This window comes from Pan paniscus, chromosome 1 (genome assembly GCF_029289425.2).
Source record: "Pan paniscus chromosome 1, NHGRI_mPanPan1-v2.0_pri, whole genome shotgun sequence".
Lineage (NCBI taxonomy): Eukaryota > Metazoa > Chordata > Mammalia > Primates > Hominidae > Pan > Pan paniscus.
Window position 1 is genome coordinate 179,014,344 of NC_073249.2, and position 23,233 is coordinate 179,037,576.

At 52.3% G+C, this 23,233-nt stretch overlaps 1 protein-coding gene across 3 annotated transcripts in view; it reads left to right on the top strand.

The window, feature by feature from the left end:
* Nucleotides 1–23,233, top strand: part of TRABD2B (TraB domain containing 2B) — a 236,438-nt gene that overhangs the window by 194,920 nt on the left and 18,285 nt on the right. For all 3 annotated transcript variants that reach the window (XM_034964645.4, XM_063601244.1, XM_034964663.3), the window contains exons 3-4: nt 356–502; nt 7,217–7,391. In XM_034964645.4, coding sequence (XP_034820536.1) covers nt 356–502; nt 7,217–7,391 — 322 coding nt within the window. The remainder of the gene's footprint in view (nt 1–355; nt 503–7,216; nt 7,392–23,233) is intronic.

A 23,233-nucleotide genomic window follows, 5' to 3' on the forward strand; every position in this document is an offset into this window, starting at 1 on the left:
CTTTTAAGCACAGGAACACAAAGGAGTCAAAAGAAAAACTCACCCATCATTCCGAAACCCAGACACAAGTTGGGTTCTCATTTTGCTGCTTCTTTAATAAGATGTTGAGACCCAGAGCAGGAGTGGGGACCTGTGTGGGCAAAGGGCTGGAGGTGAGAGCAGGCTGAACGTGCTCAGAGACATGAGGCAGGAGCAGAAACTGGAAACACGCAGCCTGAGCCAGCTGGTGCCAGCCCCACACACCTTCTCTGTTTCAGGCCTGTTGCTCTGAAGTCCAGAGGGAGGAGGGCCAGTCCTAGAGCTCAGCCAGGGTCCCTGAGCACAGCCCTCATTCCTCTCTCTTTCCTCGGCCCAGGTGCTGTTTGCCCTGAACCAAACCCTGCTGCAGCAGGAGAGTGTGCGGGCCGGGAGCCTGCAGGCCTCCTACACCACGGAGGACCTCATCAAGCACTACAACTGCGGAGACCTCAGCGCAGTCATCTTCAACCACGACACATCCCAGGTGAGGCTCCTCTCCAAAGACCTGGATACCTGGCATTTATTAGATCCCTATGACGTGCCAGGCATAGGTAATCTTCTCTCCAGCCATGGCAAGAAGGAGCTATCGTTATTCCCCTTTTATAAGTGGGGAAATTGAGGCTCAGAGATGAGAAGAGATTTGTCCAAGGCAACACAGCTTATGAGTTGTTGAGTTTTAAGTTACCAAGAGCAGCAACTTGAGCCAGATCTATGTGGCTCTGGGGCCTAGGACTCTGGAAACTTAGCTTGTAAGACCAGGGAGGCCTCAGAGGTTCAGTTCTACATCTAGGGAAATTAAGTTCCAGGGAAGGAAAAGCCCACAGTTACTCAGAGCTTGGACTTGAGTCCAGCCCAGAGCATTCTGCTTTGATTTGAGTCTCAGAGGAAAGATTGTCACCAGCTGGTCGGGCAGCAAGTAGAACCCAAGGGGCTGAGCATGGCTCACCCCTGCTCAGACTCCACCATGCCTCCCCATTCATTGCTCTCAGGTTGAATTCCAAGATGCTTCCTCCAGCATTCAAGGACCTTACAACGTGCCCTCTGCTGGCCTTGTCACAGCCCAGGTCCTCCACCCTACAGACCTTGCTCTGCGGATTGTGGAACTTGCAACTCTTCCATTGTACCTTGTCTTTTCAAGCTTCTGGGCCTTTGTTCAGGCTCCTTTCTCCTCCAGGGTTCCTCCCACTTGGTCATAGTCATACGTCACCTCCTGAGAAACCTTCCTGAGCCCCTGGATAGGGTCAGGCATTCTCCCAGGCACCTCTAGGGCCTTGTGCCTCCTCTGTCATTGTGCTTGAATACCCGTTCATTCAAGAAGCAGTTGAATTAGGCAGAACACACCACTTCCCTGCTCAGGACATTGCGTGGACTTCCCATTTTTATCAAGGTGAAAGCCAGAGTCTCTACAGTGGCCTGCATGGCCCCCATGCTCTCTCCGTACCCTGTCACTTTCTGCTCTCCCCTCCTGCACACCACTTGGGCTGCATGGGCCTTCTTGCTGGTGTGCGAACCCACCTCACCAGCTTCTGCCTTTGCACTGGCTGCTCCCTCTGCCGAATGCCTCTCCCAGGTATGACCATGGCTCAATCCCTCTCTGCCTGCAGCATTTAACTAAAATCTCGTCATCTCAGTGAGGCTGGCCCCAACCACCCGACTCAGAATTGCAACCTGGCCTGCATGCCCACACTCTCACCCTCTTTATTATGCTCCACTTTTTTTCCCCATGGCCTTTGCCATCCTCTAACACACTATCTACTTGATTCATTGATTAGTGACTGTTTATTGGTTGCTCTCCCTACTAGAACATAAGTTCCATGAGGGCAGGGAGTTCGGTCTGTTTTATTCATGGATTTATCTCAACTGGCTGGAGCAGCCCCTGGCCCAGAGCTGGACTCAGTAAACATTTGCTGAATGAATGAATGAATGAAGGAAGGAAGGAAGGAAGGAATGAAATAGTTTATAAATGCTAGACACAGTGCTATGAAAAGGGGCTTACAGTCACATAGGGAAGATGGGGACATTCGAGAATGAATTGCACCAAAGTGTGATCCTTGCTATGAGGATGGATTGGAGGAAGCATTTGGAGCCTGTGGAAGGAACAGCTGATTTAGATGGGCTTGTGGGTAGGGCCTGGGACTGGGGAGAGAAGGAAAGATTTTTGCAAGATGAGAGGGCATGGAAGAACCTGAGTTGGCCATAGACAAGGGGAGGAATAATATTCCAGCAGAGGAAACCATGCACCAGTGAGCCGGAGAGGGGTGCTGAGAGTGTAGCCTGCAGACAGACCGGGCCGGGCCATGGTGTTCCATCAGTACTTGCCCCCACACGACCACGAGCTCCTGAGGGTGATGGTGTGCTGCCTATCTTGGTCCCCGTTGCCCAGCTTAGGCCTGGCACAGAGCACATGGCAGTGAGTGACTGTCACCCGAGCAAATGTAGGCATGTGGCATCTTTGCGGCAGCATAGAGAATGAAAGAGAAAAGAACTGGAGGCTTTGCCGCAGGACGCTCAGGATTCCGAGAGCTCTAACTCAGCGGCAGAGAAGTGAGGGTGGAGAGAAGAACCCTGACACCACGAGGCTCCTAGGAATCTCACCTATGAGTGACCCCCTTTGTGGCCAGGCCCACCCTGCTTCATCTGCTGAGGGAGACCCCCATGAGTCCTGAGCAGCCAGGGAGCTCTGTGGCAAAGGAGACCCTGGTCATGACTCGGGATGGTCTGGCCATGATGTGGCCAGGAGGGCGGGAGTGTGCAGGACAGGGTGCTGGCCAGACTGTGGCTGACCCTAAGCTGAGAAACGGAGGCATGAGGTGACCTCAGGAGAAGGCAAGCTCAGATTTTCTTTGAGCTTGGGTCCAGACCACTGATTTGTCTTTGGCAAGTGGAACTGCCTCAGAGGTCTCCCAACAGTTCCCATACTTGAAGTGGGACAGAAGGTAGGTGGATTGGGCCACCTGGATTCGAAGAGCAACCCAGGCTGCCCCAAGGATGCACAGATAGAATCTAGTCGCTTGAGGAGGGGCTAGGCAACCCTACCCCAAGGTGCAGAAAAGCCTGGTGTCAGGGTAGCAAGGCTGAATCCAGTTCCCATGGGGATCTGTTGGAGGTGGGGCTGTGTCTGTAGCTGGGGGCCTCAAAGTCTGCAGGGCACTGAGGATACGGAGGCTGTGGGGCCACAGTCCCTTTGCCTGAAGGCTTTAGGGAGAAAGTGATACGAGAACCAGGCTTGGCAGTAGAGTCCCCTAGATGGGGGTAAAGAGGGGATGCTGAGGGGTGGAGAGCGCAAGCTGGAGAGCAATGTGGTCAGAAAGATGCCTCTGGCCATAATGTGGAGGATGAGGAAGCAACATCTGGAGGCCGGGGCAGGACAGGTGCAGGCCTGGGTGGATAACACTGGGAAAGGGGCCAGGGGCACCTCATCCTTGGCCTGCATCCTGGCTCCACTGTCCCCACCTGCAGCAATGGCTGCATCCCTGGCCTCTGCAGCCCCCAGGCCACTGGCACTGTCCGTGCCTAGCAACAGCAGGGTGATCCAAAGGCCTTCCCCTTGGAAGCCTGGCCTGAGCCTCAAGACTGCCTTAGGTGTAGAGTTGCTGCATGCATTTATTGTCCAAACCCAGATAATTTTGAGAGTCAGATACAATTGAGGATCAAGATAATTAACAGGCATGGAGCAATCTCCTCTAGCCATCGACCTGGACTGTTCTGGTCAAACCAAGACACGTAGTTACCCTATTAGGTGCCTCCTCTGGGCTCACACATTCCTCGTTGTCCTCTCAAAGCGCATATCCATCAGTGTTCTTGTGCGCATATGTGACTCCCCCATCAGTCTGTGACCCTCATCAAGAGGAGCAGACCCAGTCTGAGGAAGCTCTCAGGCCCCCTAGCCCAACACAGGGCCCGGCTCATGGAAGTTCCCACAGGGTGTCTGTTGGATGGATGGGCTACAGGGAAGGGGTGCAGAGTTTAGATAGGTGGTGTCAGCAGACCTGAGCATTTGACCATTAGACCTGACATGGTTCATGGGTCAGGGAAGACTACACTGAACTCATCCCCCACAGCCCCACCCCAGCCCTGTCCAACCAATCACCTCATCACCCCATCCCTGGAGACCTCACATGTCCTCTTTAAAATGTCATTGTGCATCCTGCACTTAAACTTGTCATAGAAGATTTAAGGCCCCCAACTAGTCTAATGACATCATTAATTTGCTTCCATCCCAGCCGTGGCCCAAACCCAGAACTCATCCTTGGCAAGGAGCCAAGGCCCATCAGCATGAAACATGCGGAGAATGCCGGCCAGCGGCTGGCCAGCCCCTGGAGCCTGGGGAGCTAGCCCAGTTTCCTTCATGGCTTTAAACTTTCACTTTTGGGTTCTTGTCCTTGTTAATTTTTTTTGACTCCCCAATTAACAAATGGAGAATCATCTTTGTGTACATGCACATTTGTGGTCAGGAAGCATAGGAGGAGGGGCTGGACACGTGTTCAGGTTCCAGGGACCCTTGGAAGGAGAGGGGAAGTGGACTGCTGCCTTCATGGTACTCTCCAATGGTTCAGAGCCATTTATTTGTCATCTTCATCTTTACCCTGTGCCCAAAGCCACCCTTCACTGGGAAAAGTGATGAAGCCAGCTCCATCCCCAGGCCAGTTGTGTAATAGCTGACATTGATTCAGGACTTCCTTTGTGCCAGGCACAGTGCTCAGTAAGCACTTTCCAAAACACATCTTGTTTAATCCCTACAATAATGTGTGTTACCCCCATATTACCAATTTGGAAACTTAGTCTTAGAGAGGCCAAGTCACTTTCTGGTTCTAGAGAGACCACTCAGCTAGTAAGCTGCAAAAGAGGGATTCCAACCTAAGTTGTCCTGGCTGTCTGACTTCAGGCCCTACATTCATAGCCCCATACTTCTAAGGCCCCTCAGCTCACTCATTCATTCACTGATGAGACAAATATTTATTTGGTGGTACAACATAGTTTTCACATTATTTTCCATACCTAAAGAACGGGGAGAACCTGTGAGGGTCACATTTCCAGAAATAACTCCTCTGAGTCATGGGCTTTCTGTGCTTCTCCCCGTTCAGAAGCCGTCAGTGTTCCCATAGCTGCATCAAGTTCAAGCATGCCCTGTTGTGTTAGGGTTTCCAATCATCGCTTTCAAAGGGGGTATGTAGGGAAGTAAGAATTCCATTGCCAACTCTGATTGGGCACTAGCAACACTGCTGTCTACAGCTATCCAGGTTGCGCACTGCACGAGGTTAGGGGACATCAGCCATGTTATTGTCTTGTTCATCCCAGAGCGGTGAGTCAGGCCTTTCTGGCAGAGAAGCCCCATGGTGCATGTACCTTTACCTCTCCTCTCACTCTGGGGAACACACTAGGCCTTGGCCAGCAGATAGCAGAGGCAAATATCCTAGCCTCCTTAGAGTCCCTTAGGGCTCAGCCTCCATTGACTCCATTTTCCTCAGAAGGAGTGTTGACAACACTGCAGTGGCTCTAGAAGCCATGTGGCTGGGCTGCAGGACCATTTAGGGGCTTAAACCTGTAGAAAATTAGCCTCTTCATGCCAGGCTCTCCATCCACCTCACCCTTCAGTTTGCAAGGTCTGGTGTCTTGTGCTTTGGGCCTGGGTAGGTGAAGATAGAGAAGTGGAAGAGGGGACACCAGGTGGAAACCATCCTGTGAGCAGGAGCTTGGAGGTTGGAATGACACTGACAGGTTGTGAGGAAAGAGAGTATATTCTGACTCCCTGCCTCAATTTCCTCAACAACCCCATGCACATATTGGAGGAGACAGTGCAGGAGCACCTGGGCCTGTTATCCAGGTTGGAAAGACAAAATGTTGGGAATAGAAGAACACAGTGGGGCAACTGTGGTCAGAAAGGGACAGCACAACTTTAAGTTCAAGGTTCAAGGAATCTGGGTACCTTCTTTGTGCCGGGTGTTGGGGGCCAGGAATGACAAAAGCTCTGTCCCTGAACCCAGGAAGCTCTCTGCCTAGTTCAAGACCCTGTTAATGCTGTTCCCAGGCCATGTGGCTGGGCGTATAGTGTGGGGTGATGGCAAAACACCTAGGCAGCTCCAAGCTAGGTTGTTGAGCAAGCCAACGTGGGGGAAGCCGTGGTCCTGGGGTTGAGGTATTCAAAAAGGGATGGAGGCATTTGCATTATGTCCTGGAAAGTGGTGGTGCAGGGATGGGGAGTTGGTGGTGGCAGCAGATGGTGGCTCAGGCATTGGGAAAATCAAAAGTGATGATCCTTTCTCTCATCTCTGTAGGGTGGCATGTGCTGAATGTAGCCCATGACAGCCCCCATCCTCTTATTGAATCCCCACAATATCATCAGTTTCATCTTACAAGTGACAAAGCTGGGACTCGGAAAAGTTAAGTAACTTGCCCGGTGCCACGCAGCATCAGAACAGGGGGTGAGCCTACTCTTGTACTCAGTGGCCTTCCTGCTGTACCAGGCAGCTCAACTGACCCTGCACATCCTCTTGCTGAACTAAATTCCTTGTACTTGCCAGCACCAGGCTCAGTGGTGAAGTGAGAGCAGTTAACAAGATGAGCACAGTGCCAGCCTCCCCAGACCTCAGCATCTGCTGAGGTTCAGCAGGGCAGAGACACAAGGCAGAGCAACACATGTGGAAGCCCAGCAGCTAGGCCTTATCCTGGCACTGCCAGCACATCTCTGGATCTTTTCCATTCTTGCTTGCTTCATCTGTAAAACTGGAATAACAATGCTTATCTGAGAGGATTTTGGAATTGATGAGAAACATGTACAAAACATGTAGCCCACTGTAGGGGCCTCATAAAAGGAAGTTGCCCAGCCCCACTGGGGCTCTGCATACTTATCCTAAGTCCACCTTGCTCCATAAAGAACTGACAGCAGGTCATGCACAGTGGCTCATGCCTATAATCCCAGCACTTTGCGAAGCCAAGGCAGGAGGATTGCTTGAGCCAGGAGGAGTTCGAGATCAGCCAGGGCAACGTAGTGGGATTCAATCTCTACAAAATATTTAAAAATTAGCTAGTCTTGATGGTTCATACCTATTTGGGAGGCTGAGGCAGGAGGATGGCTTGAGCCAGAGAGTTGAGGCTGCAGTGAGCCACTGCACTCCAACCTGGGTGACAGTAACACCCTTTATCAAAAAAAAAAAAAAAAAAAAAAAAACTGAAGGCAGCCTCTGTCTTGCCTTTGCAGCTGCCCAACTTTATCAACACCACCCTCCCGCCACACGAGCAGGTGACGGCCCAGGAGATTGACAGCTACTTCCGCCAGGAGCTCATCTACAAGAGGAATGAGCGCATGGGGAAGAGGGTCATGGCGCTTCTACGGGAGAACGAGGACAAGATCTGCTTCTTTGCCTTCGGAGCAGGTTTGGGCCAGTGTGGGGAAGGGATTGTTTGCAGAATCCTGGGAGATTTGCTTGGCTCTCCCCTAACCTCTACTTCATCGAGGGAGAAGTCGAGGCCCAGGATGGGGCAGGAAAAGCCACACAGTGCTTAGCAGCAGCACCAAGATCCAAGGCAGTTCTCCTGATTCGGGTCAAGGGTTCTTCCTTACGGTCCCCACGGGAAAGGGGAGTGATGACCCCTGCCATGGCCAGGATAATTTCTGTGGTGCCTTCATGCCCCCAGGCAGCCATGTGAGAGCCCAGGACTAAAGCCAGCTCCCACTGCCCAGCCCAGCCTCAGGCCCACCCACAGAGCCAGGAGCAAGGCTGTGAAGCCCATGTGGCCCCAGAGGGAGAGGCTGGCTCTGGCGTCCCACAGTCCTGGCTCTAGATCCCAGCCCATCCACATCACCTTGGCTGGTACCTTCTCAAAGACTCAATTCTTTCTTATATAAATGGGCAGTGATAGCAATAACTATTTGATGAACTTAAAATATCTACTTTGTAGAATAGTTGTAAAGATTAGTGATAGTATTTTAAAAATAACCTGCCACATAGTAGGAACTCAAAAAGGCAGCTGCAATGATCATCATGATGATGATGATACTGAGTATAAGTGTGATCATCACACATGGAACGGTGAACTTGATGCTTGCTTCTGGGGGACCTGGCCTCCTCATGCAAAAGGGAGTCTACATGTTCAGGTGCAGGGCTCACTTAGCATTTCTCTCCCTGTTCCTTTGCCTTTCATTTTTCCTCGCCTCCCTCACTCTTTGTTTCCTTCTATATGGCGGTCCCTGCCAGTAACACTGTGTTTACACTGGGACCAGGATATTGTGTTTGCCTCTTGTTACTAACCAGCTTTTGCTCAGTAACTTACAGCAACAGACATTTATTTCTTGCTCATGTTACCTGCAATTTGGGTTGCCAGAACTCACCTTCTGCATTGTGAGAATTAATGAGATGGCTCCTGGACATGCTCACCACACCTGGTGCCACTGTGTTCCCTTCGCCTCCTGCCACCCTCATGCCGCCCTCCAGGGCGAGCAGTCAGTCTAACCCACCAGGGCCCTTGTGGATGTCCTGATTTTATAATGGGATATGTCCACTGTTTGAACATTCACCCCTAAGGGCAAGAGCCAGGAGCACATCTGCTGGGCCTCGCCCCTCCTTTGCAGCCCTCACGTAGTAGAGACACAGGGGAGGGGCTCAGAAGTAGATAAAGTCCTCCTGGGACAGCCCCTTTAAGGCACAGCAGTTAGGCAGAAAGAGTTCTGGGTTCATGCGGGATCTCTGCCGTGGCCTGTTGTGGCCTCTGGCAAGTCTCTTTCCCTCTTGTAGCCTCAGTTTACTCATCTGAACAGGAAGAGCCAGGACTCACTTGGGCCATCTAGGATTCCAGAGCTATTCAGCCATGGGTTTTAGAGAAGGGAGGGATTCCTGTAGGGGTGTAGGGGCAGGAGCAGGACCTTGACTGGCAGCACGGAGAGGGTAAGCCACTCTCCAGCCGCAGGGCACCTGCTGGGAGCTCGGTGTGAGTCAGGACAGCTTTGAGGACTGTGCAGGGAAGAGTCCCCTCCCACTCCCCCACCATCCAGCTGCCTGGTCCGCCCTCCCTCCTATAGGCATCAGGGCAGTGCATCCTGCTCTGGAACAGCCCCCAGTAGACTCCAAACGGGGAACCACCCCGAGTCATCCAGCCCCCAGGCTCCTCCCCAGGCCTAAGGGGAGCCCCCAGAGAGTGCAGTCAGTGAAGGGGCCTTCATTCTACACACCCCACCTGAGTAGTCCTGCCTGCCCCAGGACCCAGGAGCAGAGTCTCCCAGGGCTGGGGGTAGCTGCCACCAGCTCTGTCTGTGAGCAAGAAAGCAGAAGAGTCTAACAATGAAAATCACAGCAGTGAGGGGAGCCGTGGACACTAACCTCCTTTTCCTGAAACCCTAGGTTTGTGGAGGCACTGATGTCCACTCCAGCACCAGGCCAGCACAGAGGCATCATGCCCAACGCCAGCTTCTCCCATCTCCAAAATGTAATCAGTCCCCAGTGAATCCTGTTGACAGGCCACCAGAAAGACCTCACACCCATCTGCTCTGTCCATGCCCACTGGCACTATCCCAGTCCCAGCCTCCTCCCCTCCTCCCTGCCTCTGGACTGCTCCCCACATTGTGGTCAGTGAGTGGTGCTGGCTTTGTCTCCCATGCTCGCCTCAGAGGTGGGGCACCACTTAATCATCGCTGTGTCTTTGGTAGCATGTAATAGGCTTTGAGTTTGCTGAGTGAATGAAAGAATGAATGAGTGAAGAAATGAACGTTGACCAGGGTCTCCCATCCTGTTCTCCTCTGGGCTGGTGAATTTATAAGGATAGGCCAGCAGTAAAGTCAGGGCAAAGGGAGACTCACCTCCGCTCTCATGAATCCACTCTCCAAAAACAACAGATCTGGAGCCACGTGCAGATCCTGCTGGCAGCTGCCACTTCTCCTGGCTCAGCCATGCCTGGAACAAATGGCCCACTCTGCACAGCAGATCTCCTTTCCACCCAAGAATTTCCAAGCTGGACAGAGCCTCTGAGCTTGAGCTGCCCACCTCATCCTAGCTGTGGGACAACTGAGGTCCACAGAGGGCAGGGACATGAGCAAAGCCCCCAGAAAGTCCAGGACAAGGCCAGAACCGTACCCTAGGCCCAGGATCTATGATCCAAGGGCTCTGTTTTTGTGTGCAGGGCATTGAGCCACCCCAGCAGGCCTGTTACAGAGTCAGCATATTGACATGGAACGCATCCACATGAAAGCTGTGGTGAGGGAAGTCCACTCCGGCCTCGTTACATTCTTATGATCATGTAATTTCTGAGTCCCACATCCGGTGACACGCTGACTTACGTGCAGAGCTGGGACTAAGCACTCTTTTGGTGGAGTGAGACCTGAAGACATACCCGCTCCACTCCTCACCTACCCACCTGGGGACCCCCGCAGTTCTGTCCCCGGACTGCCGGGCAGTGGGGACCCTGGGACTCAGCTGGGCTCTCGCAGCCCATTGCCTGCCAGGTCCCAAATAACTCATAAGACCCCCAAGGCTATGGGATGTAGGAAGGGTCTATACTACCAGGAATGCACCCATCCATCCCCCAGGCATATGTCTGCTCATGCAAATGTCTCTCAAGCCTAGAGTCCATGGGTATCTCTAAGAAATATCTCTGGAAATAGAAACATAATTATAAGGCACACCAATGACCCCCCAACCCAGCCTTGCCAGGTGTCTGAGCCAAGCCCCTGCTGGGGGCTCTTCTGTCATTCCACGACAGGCCCAGCCTCAGTGTCCAGCTGAAGTTCCTGAAAGCTCTGTGGTTCTGGAGTCTGGATGGGGCCAAGCATGTGAAGGTGAGAGATTGAGCCTCCGCCTGCCTGGCCCCTCCAGTGCTTGTTAGGACCCAACCCCGACCCAGCCCAGCTCCAGAATCCTGCCCTGAGAGCCTGCGAGGACAGACAGGGATTTCCAGTGCTGACTGCAGTCTGGCTTCTCCTCTCTTCTGCTCTGAGGGGGCTTCAGTGCAAAGGGTAAGAGCTTTGGGGTCAGGAGGCCTGGGTGTAAAGTATGGCTCTGCCACTGTGAGCTAAGAGATGCTGGGAAAGCCATTTCACCTCCAAGGGCCTCAGTCCCTCATCTGTAAAACTGGGACAATACATCTGCCTCATGGGATTGTTCTGGATACACTCATTTGAGAACACAGTATTAAAATGCTCTTCCATGGTGGAAGGGTTCTTATCATAAAAGCCCTTACTATGTGCCAGCCACCATTCCAGGCTCTCTGATTACGTAACACCACGAGATGGATTTTAATGATACTCATTTTGCAGATGAAAACAAAGCCTCAGGGAAGATGAACGGCTTCCTCAAGGCCATGGAGGCAGACCTGCCATGGGAAGCCTGGCCTCTTGAGTCCCAGGTGTGGCCATCTTCCTTGCACGTGGTGCCCTTGCTGTATGCATACAAAAGTGTTGATGATTTTGTGGAAACGAGTGCCTGTTTAGCTGGTGCATCTCATGAAATACTCTTAGCATCTGTGATGTTTCTGCAACCTGGCACTGTGTGACCTCTTCTAGAGGTTACCCTGCAGTTCGGGGCAGGTGGGGTGCAAATGTGTGACAACCTTGAGCAGGCCTGGGTGATGCTGGGGGGGCCCAGATGGAAGCCCTCCCTATCCAGGAGGTGGCTGTGGCCAGTGTGCAAGCCCAGATGTTCTGGAAGTAGCCAGGCTGTGGCCATGGAGGGGCGTGTCATCCAGAGGGGAGAAAAAGCCCATTTTCTGTCTGCTGAGCTCCTGTAGCTGGACAGGCTGAGCCTCAAGAGCCCCCCAAGATTTTCTAGTCCAGTTGCTTGTAGATGCAGGTCCTTGGGTTTCCTCTGGTACAATTAACAGAAAAATAAGTACAAGGTGGTGAATTCCTTATTAGCTAAATTTATTCAATTTACAGGTTTATATTCTGAAATTATCTCCTTTCAACTGTGTTTGAAGTTAAAATATTCCTTCCTTAAGAAAATTAAAAAGATGATGGTGGGAAGCAGATAAAAGTCTCAAAGTCCTCACTTGGCAAAATGAAAATCTGGTAATTGCATTGTTCTTCCCACTCACCTACCTTTTTTTTTTTTTAAGATGAGAAAGAATTGAGCATGCTTGAAATATGATGAAGAGAATATTCTAGGATGAGTGAGGCTGATGATACGGGTGGGGGGGGGGAATGATAAGCCTGAGGTTCCAAGAAGGCAGCAAGGTGGGGACCAGAGCTTGGGTGCAGGGTCAAGGAGGACGCCTTGGGTGGAGGAAGACACCTCTTCACCTGTAACTGAAGTGAAGGAGGGAGGAGGCTGGCAGGCAAGTAATTTGGCAGCCAAAAAGGGAGCAAATTCTCAGCTGATGGCTTCTAATCAGAGCACCACTGTCTGAAGTAGAAGGTGAAGTCATCCACAGAGGAAGAGGAGAGAGAAGGGAGGATTCTTGGTTTGAAGAGGTGAGACTATTTGACATAAGAGAAATTGGCCACAAGAACTGACCAGGACAAGAAGTTAAAGATGTTTCCTCCCATGGGCCATTATGATTGATTGGTAGCACCTGCCTGGAACGTTATGGTATAAGATGATAAAGTCGCATCAGAGCCCAGCGGAGAAGAGGCCCTTATTGATTTGTGATGTCTGCTGGGGACCGAGATTAGGGCACATGCCAGCCACAAATCTGCTCTGTCTATGCTAGGAACACAGAGGATGCTGACTGCAATGAGGGCCCATGAACCTGCCAAGTCACGGGTGTAAGATTTTCTCCAGCAACACCAAGCAGCTGGGGTGTAAATGTGGATGTTGTCACCCAGGCCTGTGTGCTGATTTTATCCTAGCACCCACTGCTCAGTGATCATCCCATTGCATGTGAACTACTCCAGGACAGGGCACATACGCCTCAGAATTGCTGACACCTAGATGTTCTATGAGGACATACTTGACCAAATCACACAGAATGAAGTTCATTCCATTGAGTCAAGGTATCTCCAGGCCCAGTTGTGGGGGTGGGGTCCAGTCTTATGCACTAGAAGAAAATTACAATTTTACCCTTAGTTCCAGGGAAACAGGTTTCTCAGGATATTTACTTGTTCAGCCATCCAGAAATCTTCTAGCATTCTTTTTTCCTGGACTAGAATGAGTAATGTAGGAATTAGAGGAACTGGGCTGGAGACATGAGCCGGACTCAGGGGTGGACCAGGTAACCTCTAGGGCCCATTCATTTCAAACTCTGAGAACCAGTGGTTATCACACACTCCGTCCCTAGCACGTGCTACAATCTGAGTATAATTCTAACTTCTGACATTCCAAAATCCTTGACCCTAACATGCTGTTGCTTTAAAGTTGCACAGCTCTAACATTCCAGCATGCTGTAATCAGAGCCTTCTAACATGCTAGCATTATTTGCTCCAGCCTCTCTTGGATTCCTTGGGAGGAGTATGGAGCTAAGAGCCTTCCAGGAATGGAAATCACTCTTCGCAGGACTGCTGTCACCTGCTCCACAAGGAGCAGAAGTCCAGGCAGAAGGCAGAACTTGAAGAGTTAAGAGGCAAGCAGTGTGAGCACCAGAGACAGAGAGGCTGGCTCCATTACTCAGGCACCCACACATTTGGCACATGCAGCCCCCAGGCTCATGCCAGCCTGTTTCTACCCCAGCTAGAGTGCCGCAGACCCCATAATCCAAAACACACCTGTGAAGCTGGGACACAGAAGCAGATCAGAGGTAAACACCCAGGCTTGAGAGAAGGGAGAGATATAAGACCAACACACAGAATACCATTAACACCTTTTAAAATTCATAACGATAGAAATTGCTCCCTAGAGAGTGGACACCATCCTGCTTGAAAAAATTCCCATATCCATCAACTTATATGGCCCTTCCACATCCTCAGTTCCTCTTGGAGGGAAACAGGATGGAATTGATTATTCCATTTGGCTGGTCAGTAAATCCAAGTACAGATGGGATGTCAGAGAGTCTTAGAACTGGAGTGAAATGGTGGTCACATTGTCTAGGTCATTCTTCCTGATGACCAGGAAGTCATCCTGATCCCTAAAAAATCCATCCAGCTGTCACTTGGGCCCTCTGTTCTGCTGGGAATTCTTCTGCTGGGCCTTCCCTGATTTCCTCTCTGGGCTCCCATAGGCCTCCAGGATTTTGCTATCACAGCCTCTCTCATGCTCCCAGTCTAGGATGTCCACTCCCTGAGCACTAAGAAGGTGCGTATTACCCACTTGTTGAGTGAATGAATGAATGAATGAATGCACCAACCCTGAGGTCCCTAAGCAGAAATGCTGCCTGCTTCTACATTACCCCACAGCAAAACCCAGCCTAAAACCTACATCTTCTGCCCCCATGGTGGGAGACTGAGGGGTCCAGCCACGTCACATCTGCCTTTGGAAGTTGAGGCTAGATTGACAAGTGAAAAGACCTAAGGAAAGAGAGTCCCAGGTACTGCTGAGTAAACCATGCAATCACAGCTAGAGGAGGGGGAGTTTAGTGCTAAGCAGGAGCGTTTGTAGGGAGGGGAGGCGGCAAGATGATTAGGTAGGGAAAAGCCAGAAAAGAAAGAAAATAGAGCAAGGTGAGAGTTACGCCAAAGACGTGAGGGTAGAAAGGGGATTCTGAGATCTTCTATGTGGCCTTCTCAGAGTCTTTCCTCCTCTGTCTGCACAGTGAGGGGCTTTAGACAGAGCTAGGTCCAAGATCCCCTTTAGCCCCCAACATTCAGCGTTTCCACACATGTCTAACAGAGGTTTGAGTGACTGGCACTGAAAGGAGGCAGGGTAAGTTAGAGAAAGCTTCCTGGAGGAGGTGAAAACCAGTTGAAATTTCCCTGATGCAGATCCAGCTGCCTTCCAGTTTACTCATCATCTCCATAGTCCTCAGGGCAAGACCCACACCCACCTCCTTCCCCATCATGGTCCTTCACTTGGTGGCCTCAGAAATGGCAGCCCTTCAGAGCTCATAGCTGGGCACAGAAGAGCAGCCATGGTCCATATAGGGCCTTTTTCATCTTGGAAACAAGAGGCAGGCCAGTCACAGTGGCTCACATTTGTAGTCCCAGCACTTTGGGAGGCTGAGGCAGGAGAATCACCTGAAGCCAGGAGTTTGAGACCAGCCTGGGCAATATCCCAAGACCCCATTTCTACAAAAATAAAAAAATTTGCCAGTCATAGTCATGGTGATGCATGCCTATAGTCCCAGATACTCAAGAGGCTAAGGTGGAAGGGTTGCTTGAGCCCAGATGTCAAGGCTGCAGTGAGCCAAGGCTGCACTCCAGTCTGGGTGACAGAGTGAGACCCTCATCTCTAAAAAAAAAAACAAAACAAATGAACAAACAAAAATAACAGCTGCTATCCTCTCTCACTGGCAAGCGCCCTGGTCTGCCACCCTCCCCAAGCTGGAGCTTGAGGCCACGGCATCTGAAGTGTTTCAGAATTTCCAACGGTGCTTCAAAGGGCCCTGCCACCCCACCACGCATGCATCTGGCAACTGGCATTCCTGTGAAGGGCTGCAATCCTTGGCCAGAGTCGCCGTTGCTGCTTCAGGCCAGAACAGCCAGCCAGCCAGAGGAACATCCCCTCCTGGCTTGTCCCTAGCTGGAGCCAGCCCTCACCCTCCGAAACAGGGGAGAGTCTAGAAGAACAGAGTGCCCACACCCCAGGCCGGATCCCAAGGCTGCTCCATCAGTGAAGGAGAATGTACGAATCTGGCAGGGAGCTCAACATTCTTCCTGGACAGAGTGAGAAAGGCAAGAGGAGAAGAAAGTGTAGATTAAGAGCATGGGCTTGGACCCAGACTGTGTGAGTTAGAAACCCTGAGTTCTCCTGATCAGAAGTCGCCTTGGGCAGATCAGTTGCTTCACTTCTCTCAGCCTGCGGCCTCCCACTCTGCAGATGAGCCTGAGATCCAGCTCACTAGCACTCAGGGCCTGGCCTTGCACTACAGCTCAGGGCCTGGCCTTGCACAGTCATTCCGTAAATGTGAGCTCTTGTGTTGCCACCATTATTTCAGGGTCCCTGGCCCCTCAGAGCTCGAAGTCCTCTTAAGAACAGGACTCCCACACAGGAGACAGTAGAGCCACTGGGATCGAGGGGCAGAAGTGCTTGGTGGCCTCTGAGGATGCAACTGGGACGCTGTGGCAAAATCCCAAGAGCCAAATTCAGCTCCAAGTAGCATTGAGGCTCAGGAGGCGTGGGGCCCTGTCCCTGCCAACAGGGAGCTCCCAGGAGTCCTGGGGTGTTGTGATTCTAAAAAAGGAGCCTCTGGATGTTGTAAAGAGTGACTGACATGGCCATGGAGATCCCTGGCTGAGCACTGCCTCCTGCAGTTCACAGAACCCATCACAGGCTCTGTCCTGTGCTGACCTGGAATCACCCTGCATGGCCATTGCCTGGGTCTGGGCCTTGACATGGATGCACCCCGTGCCATGCCTGGACTTGAGCCCAGCTCTGCCCCTTTCTGCCAGTGTGACACAGGGCAAGTTCTGTTAGCCTCAGCAGGGTTGCTCCTCTCGGAATTGGTAACCATCTTTGCGCTGTTCATGGCAGAGCTGAGCTGTCCAGCTGAAGCCCTGGGGCACTTTCATTTCTGACGTCCTGCGTTCTAACAGCCTCCAAAGAGGAGCAGCTGGTAAAGGCTGCTAAAGCAGGCAGAATCTCTGGTTCCACCCAGACACAGCAGTTCCCCATAGGATGTCTGAATACCCCTCACAGGCCTGACAAGTGCTCTTCGACCATCGGCTTACACACCTCCCAGGGTGGAGCACTCACTTCCTTACAGCTGGACAGTTGCCTGTGAGAGTGTTTTTTGGTCCCAGCTTGAATCTGTCCCCTTCACCATGTCCTGCAGCAATCAGAATGTCATGGAGGAGGGACACCCTCCTGTTCCAACCCTCGCTATTGCCACCTCCCCTTTCACTTTATGTTACTGCAACCCAGAACTGCTGTTGGCCAGCACGTGCCACACCACCTCTCCCCTCCATGCATTTGCTCCTGCTGTGCTCTACCAGGAATGCCCTTTCTCCGCTCTTCCTCTCACTCCTCACTCATCTCCTTAGTCTGGGTCCCTCTGCTTCCACTTCAACCCCATGGCCCCTGGCACTGCATGGCTCATGCTGTCCTGTGAGTGTTTGCCTGCCCATCTCCCCCTCTCCATACCGTGACCTCCTCAGGGGAGGGGACTGTGTGTCAGCTCCTGGCACAAGGTTGGGTACAGAGGTGGTGTCATCTCAGGCCCCACTGAACTGAAAGGTCCCTAGCCCTTCCCTGGGCGGCCTGCAAAGCAGGAGAAAGGAAGCTCGGCTCTGCCAGTGTCCCTCCAGACACTCTTTGAGAGACCAGTTGTCCATCCTCCACTGGCCCTCCCATCCAGCCCTCCTGTCATACTTCCTCAGGAAAACAAACACCACCATAGCTTGATATCCGGCCGGCCTGTCCTGGCAGCTAGATTAGCATTTGAAAGTTTCCCTTGCATTAATTTCAGACGGAACATAAATATAGGCTTGGGATGCCTCTTCCAGGAGGAGAAAACTGGAAACCCAGCATACTCACTGGAGAGAAAACATGTGTGCTGGTCGGGGGGAGCCAGTGCTGCTTTGGAGCCTTTGTGGGAACATCTGGTTCTCCCCTCCTCCCTCTGCCCAGCCCGTCAACACGGTCCTGAAACTGCCCTGTTAATTGTGTGTTATTCTTGCTGAGCACTTGCACACTCTCCTCTCCAATCTGGTGAACCTTGGAAGGGACGCATGTTTCTGACAATTTCCTGCCCCCAAATGTGAACTCAGGATCCCTCACAGCTGCCAATACTTCAGAGTGGGTGTAGTAGGACATGCAGTAAACTGGGACATCTCTGGATTGAAGTCCAAGCTTTGCCTTTTACCAGGTGTGTGACCTTGGGCGAGTCACGTCCCCTCACTGAGCCTGTTTCCTCATCTGGAAACTGGCAACACCTCAAAGGGCCGCTGCAAGGGTGAAATGAAATGACGTTTGAGAAGCATCCTGTACTCGGGAGGCCCACTAAGTATGAGCGTGTGTGCAGGTCATCAAACGAAGGAGTCATAGAGGTGGGAGGACCCATGAGACCGAGACCATGGGGCCCAACACCATGTGGGGAAACTGAGGCACAAAGTGAGAATGGAAACTCCCCAAGGTGGCATGGTTAATTGATGAGTGGGGTGTTCTAACAGTCCTAACCCCAGGACAGCACTCGCTCTACCCTGCCTTCCCATGTCAGAGGATCAACAGGGGCTGTCAGACTGTGCCAGGCTGATGGGAGGCGGGGTAGATCTGGCCTTGGCCTGTGCTCTGCTCACTGAGCCTTGTGCCCTGGCATAGGCTAGATTGCGCTTAGGAGAAAGGGAGTCTTTTTCTTTGCACTAAAACATCATGGGGGCTGCACCTGCTCAGAGCAGGGAACCTCTTCCTGTTTGTATGTAAGTGTCCTTTATGTGGGACCCTGGCTTCTCTCAAGGTAGGCAGGCACCATCCCAGCCCCGCAATTTTTAAGATCCAGTCCACCTTTAGGCCCTTGCTTCTCCTTACTTTGCCTGTCTCCTCTTACATCTGCATCTGAATCCCACCCATCCTGGGGGAGTCCTCGATACATGACTGGATACATGAGCCCCTCCTCTCGGAAGCCTTCCCTGATGTCCTCAGTGAATTGGTCTCCACCACGCTTTTTGTCTTCATTTCTGGGTTCCCTGTCTCCTCTTTCTCCCTTCTCTCCTTACCTCTCTGTCTCTGTGTCTTTGTATCTCTTTGTCCTGTCCTTGTCTCTTTCTGTTTTTCTTGGTGTCTCTTCTTCCCTCTCTCCCTACCGTTGTCTCTGTGTCTCTTACTGCCTGTCTCTGGGCCCCTTTCTCTTTCTCTCCACATTGCCTTTCTGCTCTCCATCTGCTCCTGAAGCTCTCTTCCTCCTCCATGCCCCTTTCTGTGAGTATCTCTCTGCTCTTCTCCCTACCTCTCTCTCTCTTTCTCCTCTCTCCCTCTCTTTGTCTGCATGGCTCTGTGTGCCGCAACCCCCCCACCCCATGGTCCTCCCTCTGTTTCCTCCTCTTCTCATCCACGAGGCCTCAGCAGATGAAATGGAACGTATCTTCCTGCAGAGAGCTGGCCAGAGAACAGCTGTCAGTGTTGGAAGGGGCTGCTGAGCCGTGGCCAGGAGACCTGGGGAGCCTGGGCAAGCCTTGCAGGCTGAGCCCCAACATCGTGGGGCCCCTTTGGAGACTTTCCATGACTTTCCCTGCAGGTTCCAGGATAGGTGTGGCACCTATTTTAGGATTTCTGACCTTGGAGGCAAGCATAGTTCCTGTCTGCCAGCTCCTGAGGACGGCATGCTCTGGGCCCTGACTCAGGGGCTGGTCCAAGGGCCAAATTCCTGGGATTGGTAGAATCTGGAGGAGCACCACCAAGGGGCAGGGCTGAGTTACAAGAAGAGGAGATCCATGAGCTCAGGTCTCCTGGGGATAGGATGAGATCATGGAAAGGATATGGAGTAACAGGTTTTTTCACTCATTCATTCAACACACATTCACAAAGCCACTGCCACATGCCAGACTTGAGTTTACCTCTGGGGATAAAGATGAATCAGGCATGACCCCTGCCCTCAAAAAGCTCTTAGATCCCCCTCAGGTGGGTTGGGAGCACGTTCTGACAAAGTCAGCTCTGGGGTGTGAACTAGAGAGAACAAGGAGAGCAGTTTCTGCAGTGATTCAGGCAGAAGGTGATGGTGACCTAGGCCAGAGTCAAGCACCTTTAGGAGGTCACAGCAGGGGGCCTCTGGGAACTGATCGTATGAAGATGAGGAGCGAGGAGAATCAAGATAGGACCTATTTAGGTTGAATAGCAGAGCCTGGTTGAGACGCAAGACATTCTTGCAGAGAAGGAAGAGTTGGATTCTATAGGTTCTGAGGATGTTTAGGTGGAGATGTCCAGTAGGTCGCTGGACAAATACATCTGGGCAAAAGTGGCAATTCCAGAGTGGTCAGCATTGTGTAGTTACCAAAACCATCAGGGTGGATGATCTGTCTGTGGGTGAGAAGAAGAGGGCCAAGGGCCTGGTTCCCAGGGCTCCCACATTGACTGGGCAGGAGAAAGAGGAGCCCACCAACAGGACAGATAGGGGGCAGTGAGAGAAGTACAGAGAGAACCAGGATAGAATGGAGTCGTGAGCACTGGGGCAGTTGTAAGTGTTGCCAACCCAGCTGTGGGGTGCTGTGAAACCAAGCCCAGAGAGGGCAGGGTGGTAGAAACATGGGCTCGGGAGTGCAGGAACCGCATTACACAGTTCTGGGGCACAGACCACATGGGAATGGTGCCTCCTGGAGTTGTGCAAAGAGTAGCCACCTGGGTGGAGGTGACCATTCTCCCTGCCCTGGCAGAGGGAAAGGAAGGTGAGTGTGGCTTAGAGAAGGAGAGAATGGGAATTGGAAGGATTATTCCTGATTGGTTTCATTTTCTCAAAGCATCTGAAGTCTTCTGTTTTGGGTCTTACAGAAAACAATAAAGGTCTGAAATGGTTGAGGTTGAGGGGATGGATAGGAACGCTGGCCAGACACGTGAACCATTGCCACGCAGTGCTCAGGATCCAGTGGGCATCCTGTGAGGCCTGCACCATCGGCCGGGCTGAGGCCTGGGCCCTCTAAGTGTCTCCTCTACTCAGTCCCAGAAATGCTCCTTTTGGAGCAGCCACGCAGCAGTCAGTAAATATTTGCTGCTGCTCCTATACAGCCCGAGGCAGGGCTTTTTTTCCTAGCAGCTCTTGAAATCCTCTGGGCAAACGCAAGGACCACTGTTGGGCTGGGAGGCCTTGTCTTTGAACAGGTCTCCATGGAGGCAGAAAAGGAATTGCCTTTGCTGCCAGGAGTAGAGTCCAAGAGCTGCTTGCAGAGAGTTCCTCCAGCCTGCGTGCTGGAGGCTGCCTCTTCCCGTCCCTTTCCAGCTTTATGGTGCTGTGGGGAAAGGCAAGAGTGGGGATGACCCCGCCCTGCCGGGGACTGTCTCCAGCCCATCACTCAGTACTGCACTCTGGGCTTTTCCAAGGGACATCCACTTCTTATGCCTCATTAGGGCTTTACAGTTGCCCCAAGGAGTCGGTCAAAGAACTGTAGGCCCATTTGACACACAAGAAAACTGAGGCTGGTGGCAGGGAAGCCACTTGCTTAGGATCACAGGCTGAGGGGCAGAATGAGAGCCTTGGCAGGAGCCTGGATCTTTTGTCCTCAACAGCACTAGGTCAGGGCCAGAGCTCTGGAAGGGCCTGTTCATGCCTGTGCTGCCCATGCCTCTTCTGCAGTTAGCTTCCCAAATGTGCCTCATTCACCTCCTAGTCATTGCACATGCTGTTCCCCCTACTGGAAAAGCCTCCCCCACTGTGCCACCCACTCCTATCCTCACCTCGATAACTCTTATCCCACCCTGCAGCTAGCAGTGCCCCCTCCAGGAAGTCTGCTTGACCCCAGGCTGACTTAGAGGCCTCCTGTGTGCCCTCACAGCCTCCTGTGTGAACAGTTCCCTCTCCATCATACTAAGTGCCCGGATTACAGGATTCCCATTCTCAAGTCTGTGAGTGCCTGGAAAAAAACCCTGCCTCTTCATCACTACCCAGCACAAGATATGCACCTAGGCAGTGTTCATTAAATGAACGAAATGAATAGGTGGGGAAAGGAAATAAGAGAGGGAGGTATCTTTTCATAAGGGTCTCTGGAATGAAACAAAAACCTTCCCCATAGGCTCTGAGAGCCAGAAGAGCCCATAGATATTATGCATAGCAAGAAACTGAGGGCATTAGAGGGTAATATGCTTGCCTGAGGTCTCAGAGTAAGTGTGGTGGTTGCCAGACTAGAGCCCTCTGACATTCCAAGCCCAGTGACCTTTCCCAGTGATCCTCAAGTGAAACTTCAGGGAGGCAGGGTCAGCCAGCCACATGGCACATAGTCAGGCATGGTCAGCCAGGCCTAAGGTAACTCCAGATGCTCTGGCAGGGCATGGTCAGCAAGAGGGAGATCACTGGGCTGGGAGACTTCCTGAGGAGTTGTGAAACCAGCCCAGAGGTGTGCGAGGCTGGTGGGGCAAGACAGCGGCACGGTTCGTTCTCTGTTCCAGCCACTATGCAGTTCTATGCTGGCTTCCTCTGCCAGAGCATCTCTGTTCCCCAACAGCCTGTCCACTTTCTATTCTCCTAGACCTCCCTGGGGCTGTCAGCATGCTGACCTTCTGGCTTCCACCTGTCACCACCATTCACAGGCAATTAGAGGAATAGTGCAGGGATCTCCCCTAGGGCCCAGGATGAACAGGGAGCAGTAGGGGAGAGTGCTTCCCTAATGAGTGCAGCCACAGGGCAGGCCCATGGCAGGAGGGGCCCAGGGGCCCTGAACAAGCACCACATTGAGCCTCAGGATGTCCCTGAGGCCCCCGAGGAAGAGGGACATCCCAGAGTGTTGACTCCCAGCGCCTCTTGTGTCCAGAGCCACTGGGCCTCCTGAGGGTTCTTCCCAACCAGAGCCCAGGAGAGGCTCCCCTGAGTACTCAGACATCAAGCCTGCATTCCAACACAGGAAGACGATTTCCACTCCCAAATGGGGCTTTCAACTAAATTGCCCATTTCTGTATTCATCGTTCCTAGTGCAGAACTGACCACAGAGCAAGGTTGTCATGAATGTTTGCTGAATGAATGAATAGTGAATAGGGGACTGACATGGAGGCCAGCCCCTCTCCCCACACACACCTCTGGAGGGTTCAGTTCTATGTTTCTGCCTCCTGTAGGTGACCGTCACTGTCTGCCAGGCCCTGCAATTAGTCAGGGTTTTTTGGTTACCCCGGCTGGGATCTTACACCTCAGTGAGTCCCAGGACCTGGCCCATAGTGCGTTCTCCACAGGTACTGGGTGGATGAGTCTGTGAATCCAGCCAGTAGGTGCTGAGCCTGTGCAGGGCAGTGGAGATGCCATCTCTGCTCTCTGGGAGCTGAGTGAGGAGGCCCACATGAACACACAGAACCCCACTCCCATGCTAAAGGAGGGAGGCCTGAGTTGCTGGTAGAACTTACCAAGATGAGCCATAGTCCTGCTAGGGGCTTGAGGGTTCCCTGGAGCTGGGCTTTGAGTGGCTGCTGGAGGCTGTCCCAGCCTGGACTGTTGGGGGCTGGGGTCAGCTTCATGGTGTGAGGCACAGAGATGCACCAGGGAAGCACGGAGAGCCCTTACTACATGCAGGTAGCTGTTTTTTATAATCCTCACAGCAACCCTGGATGTTGCTATTACAGCCATTCTCACTTTGCAGATG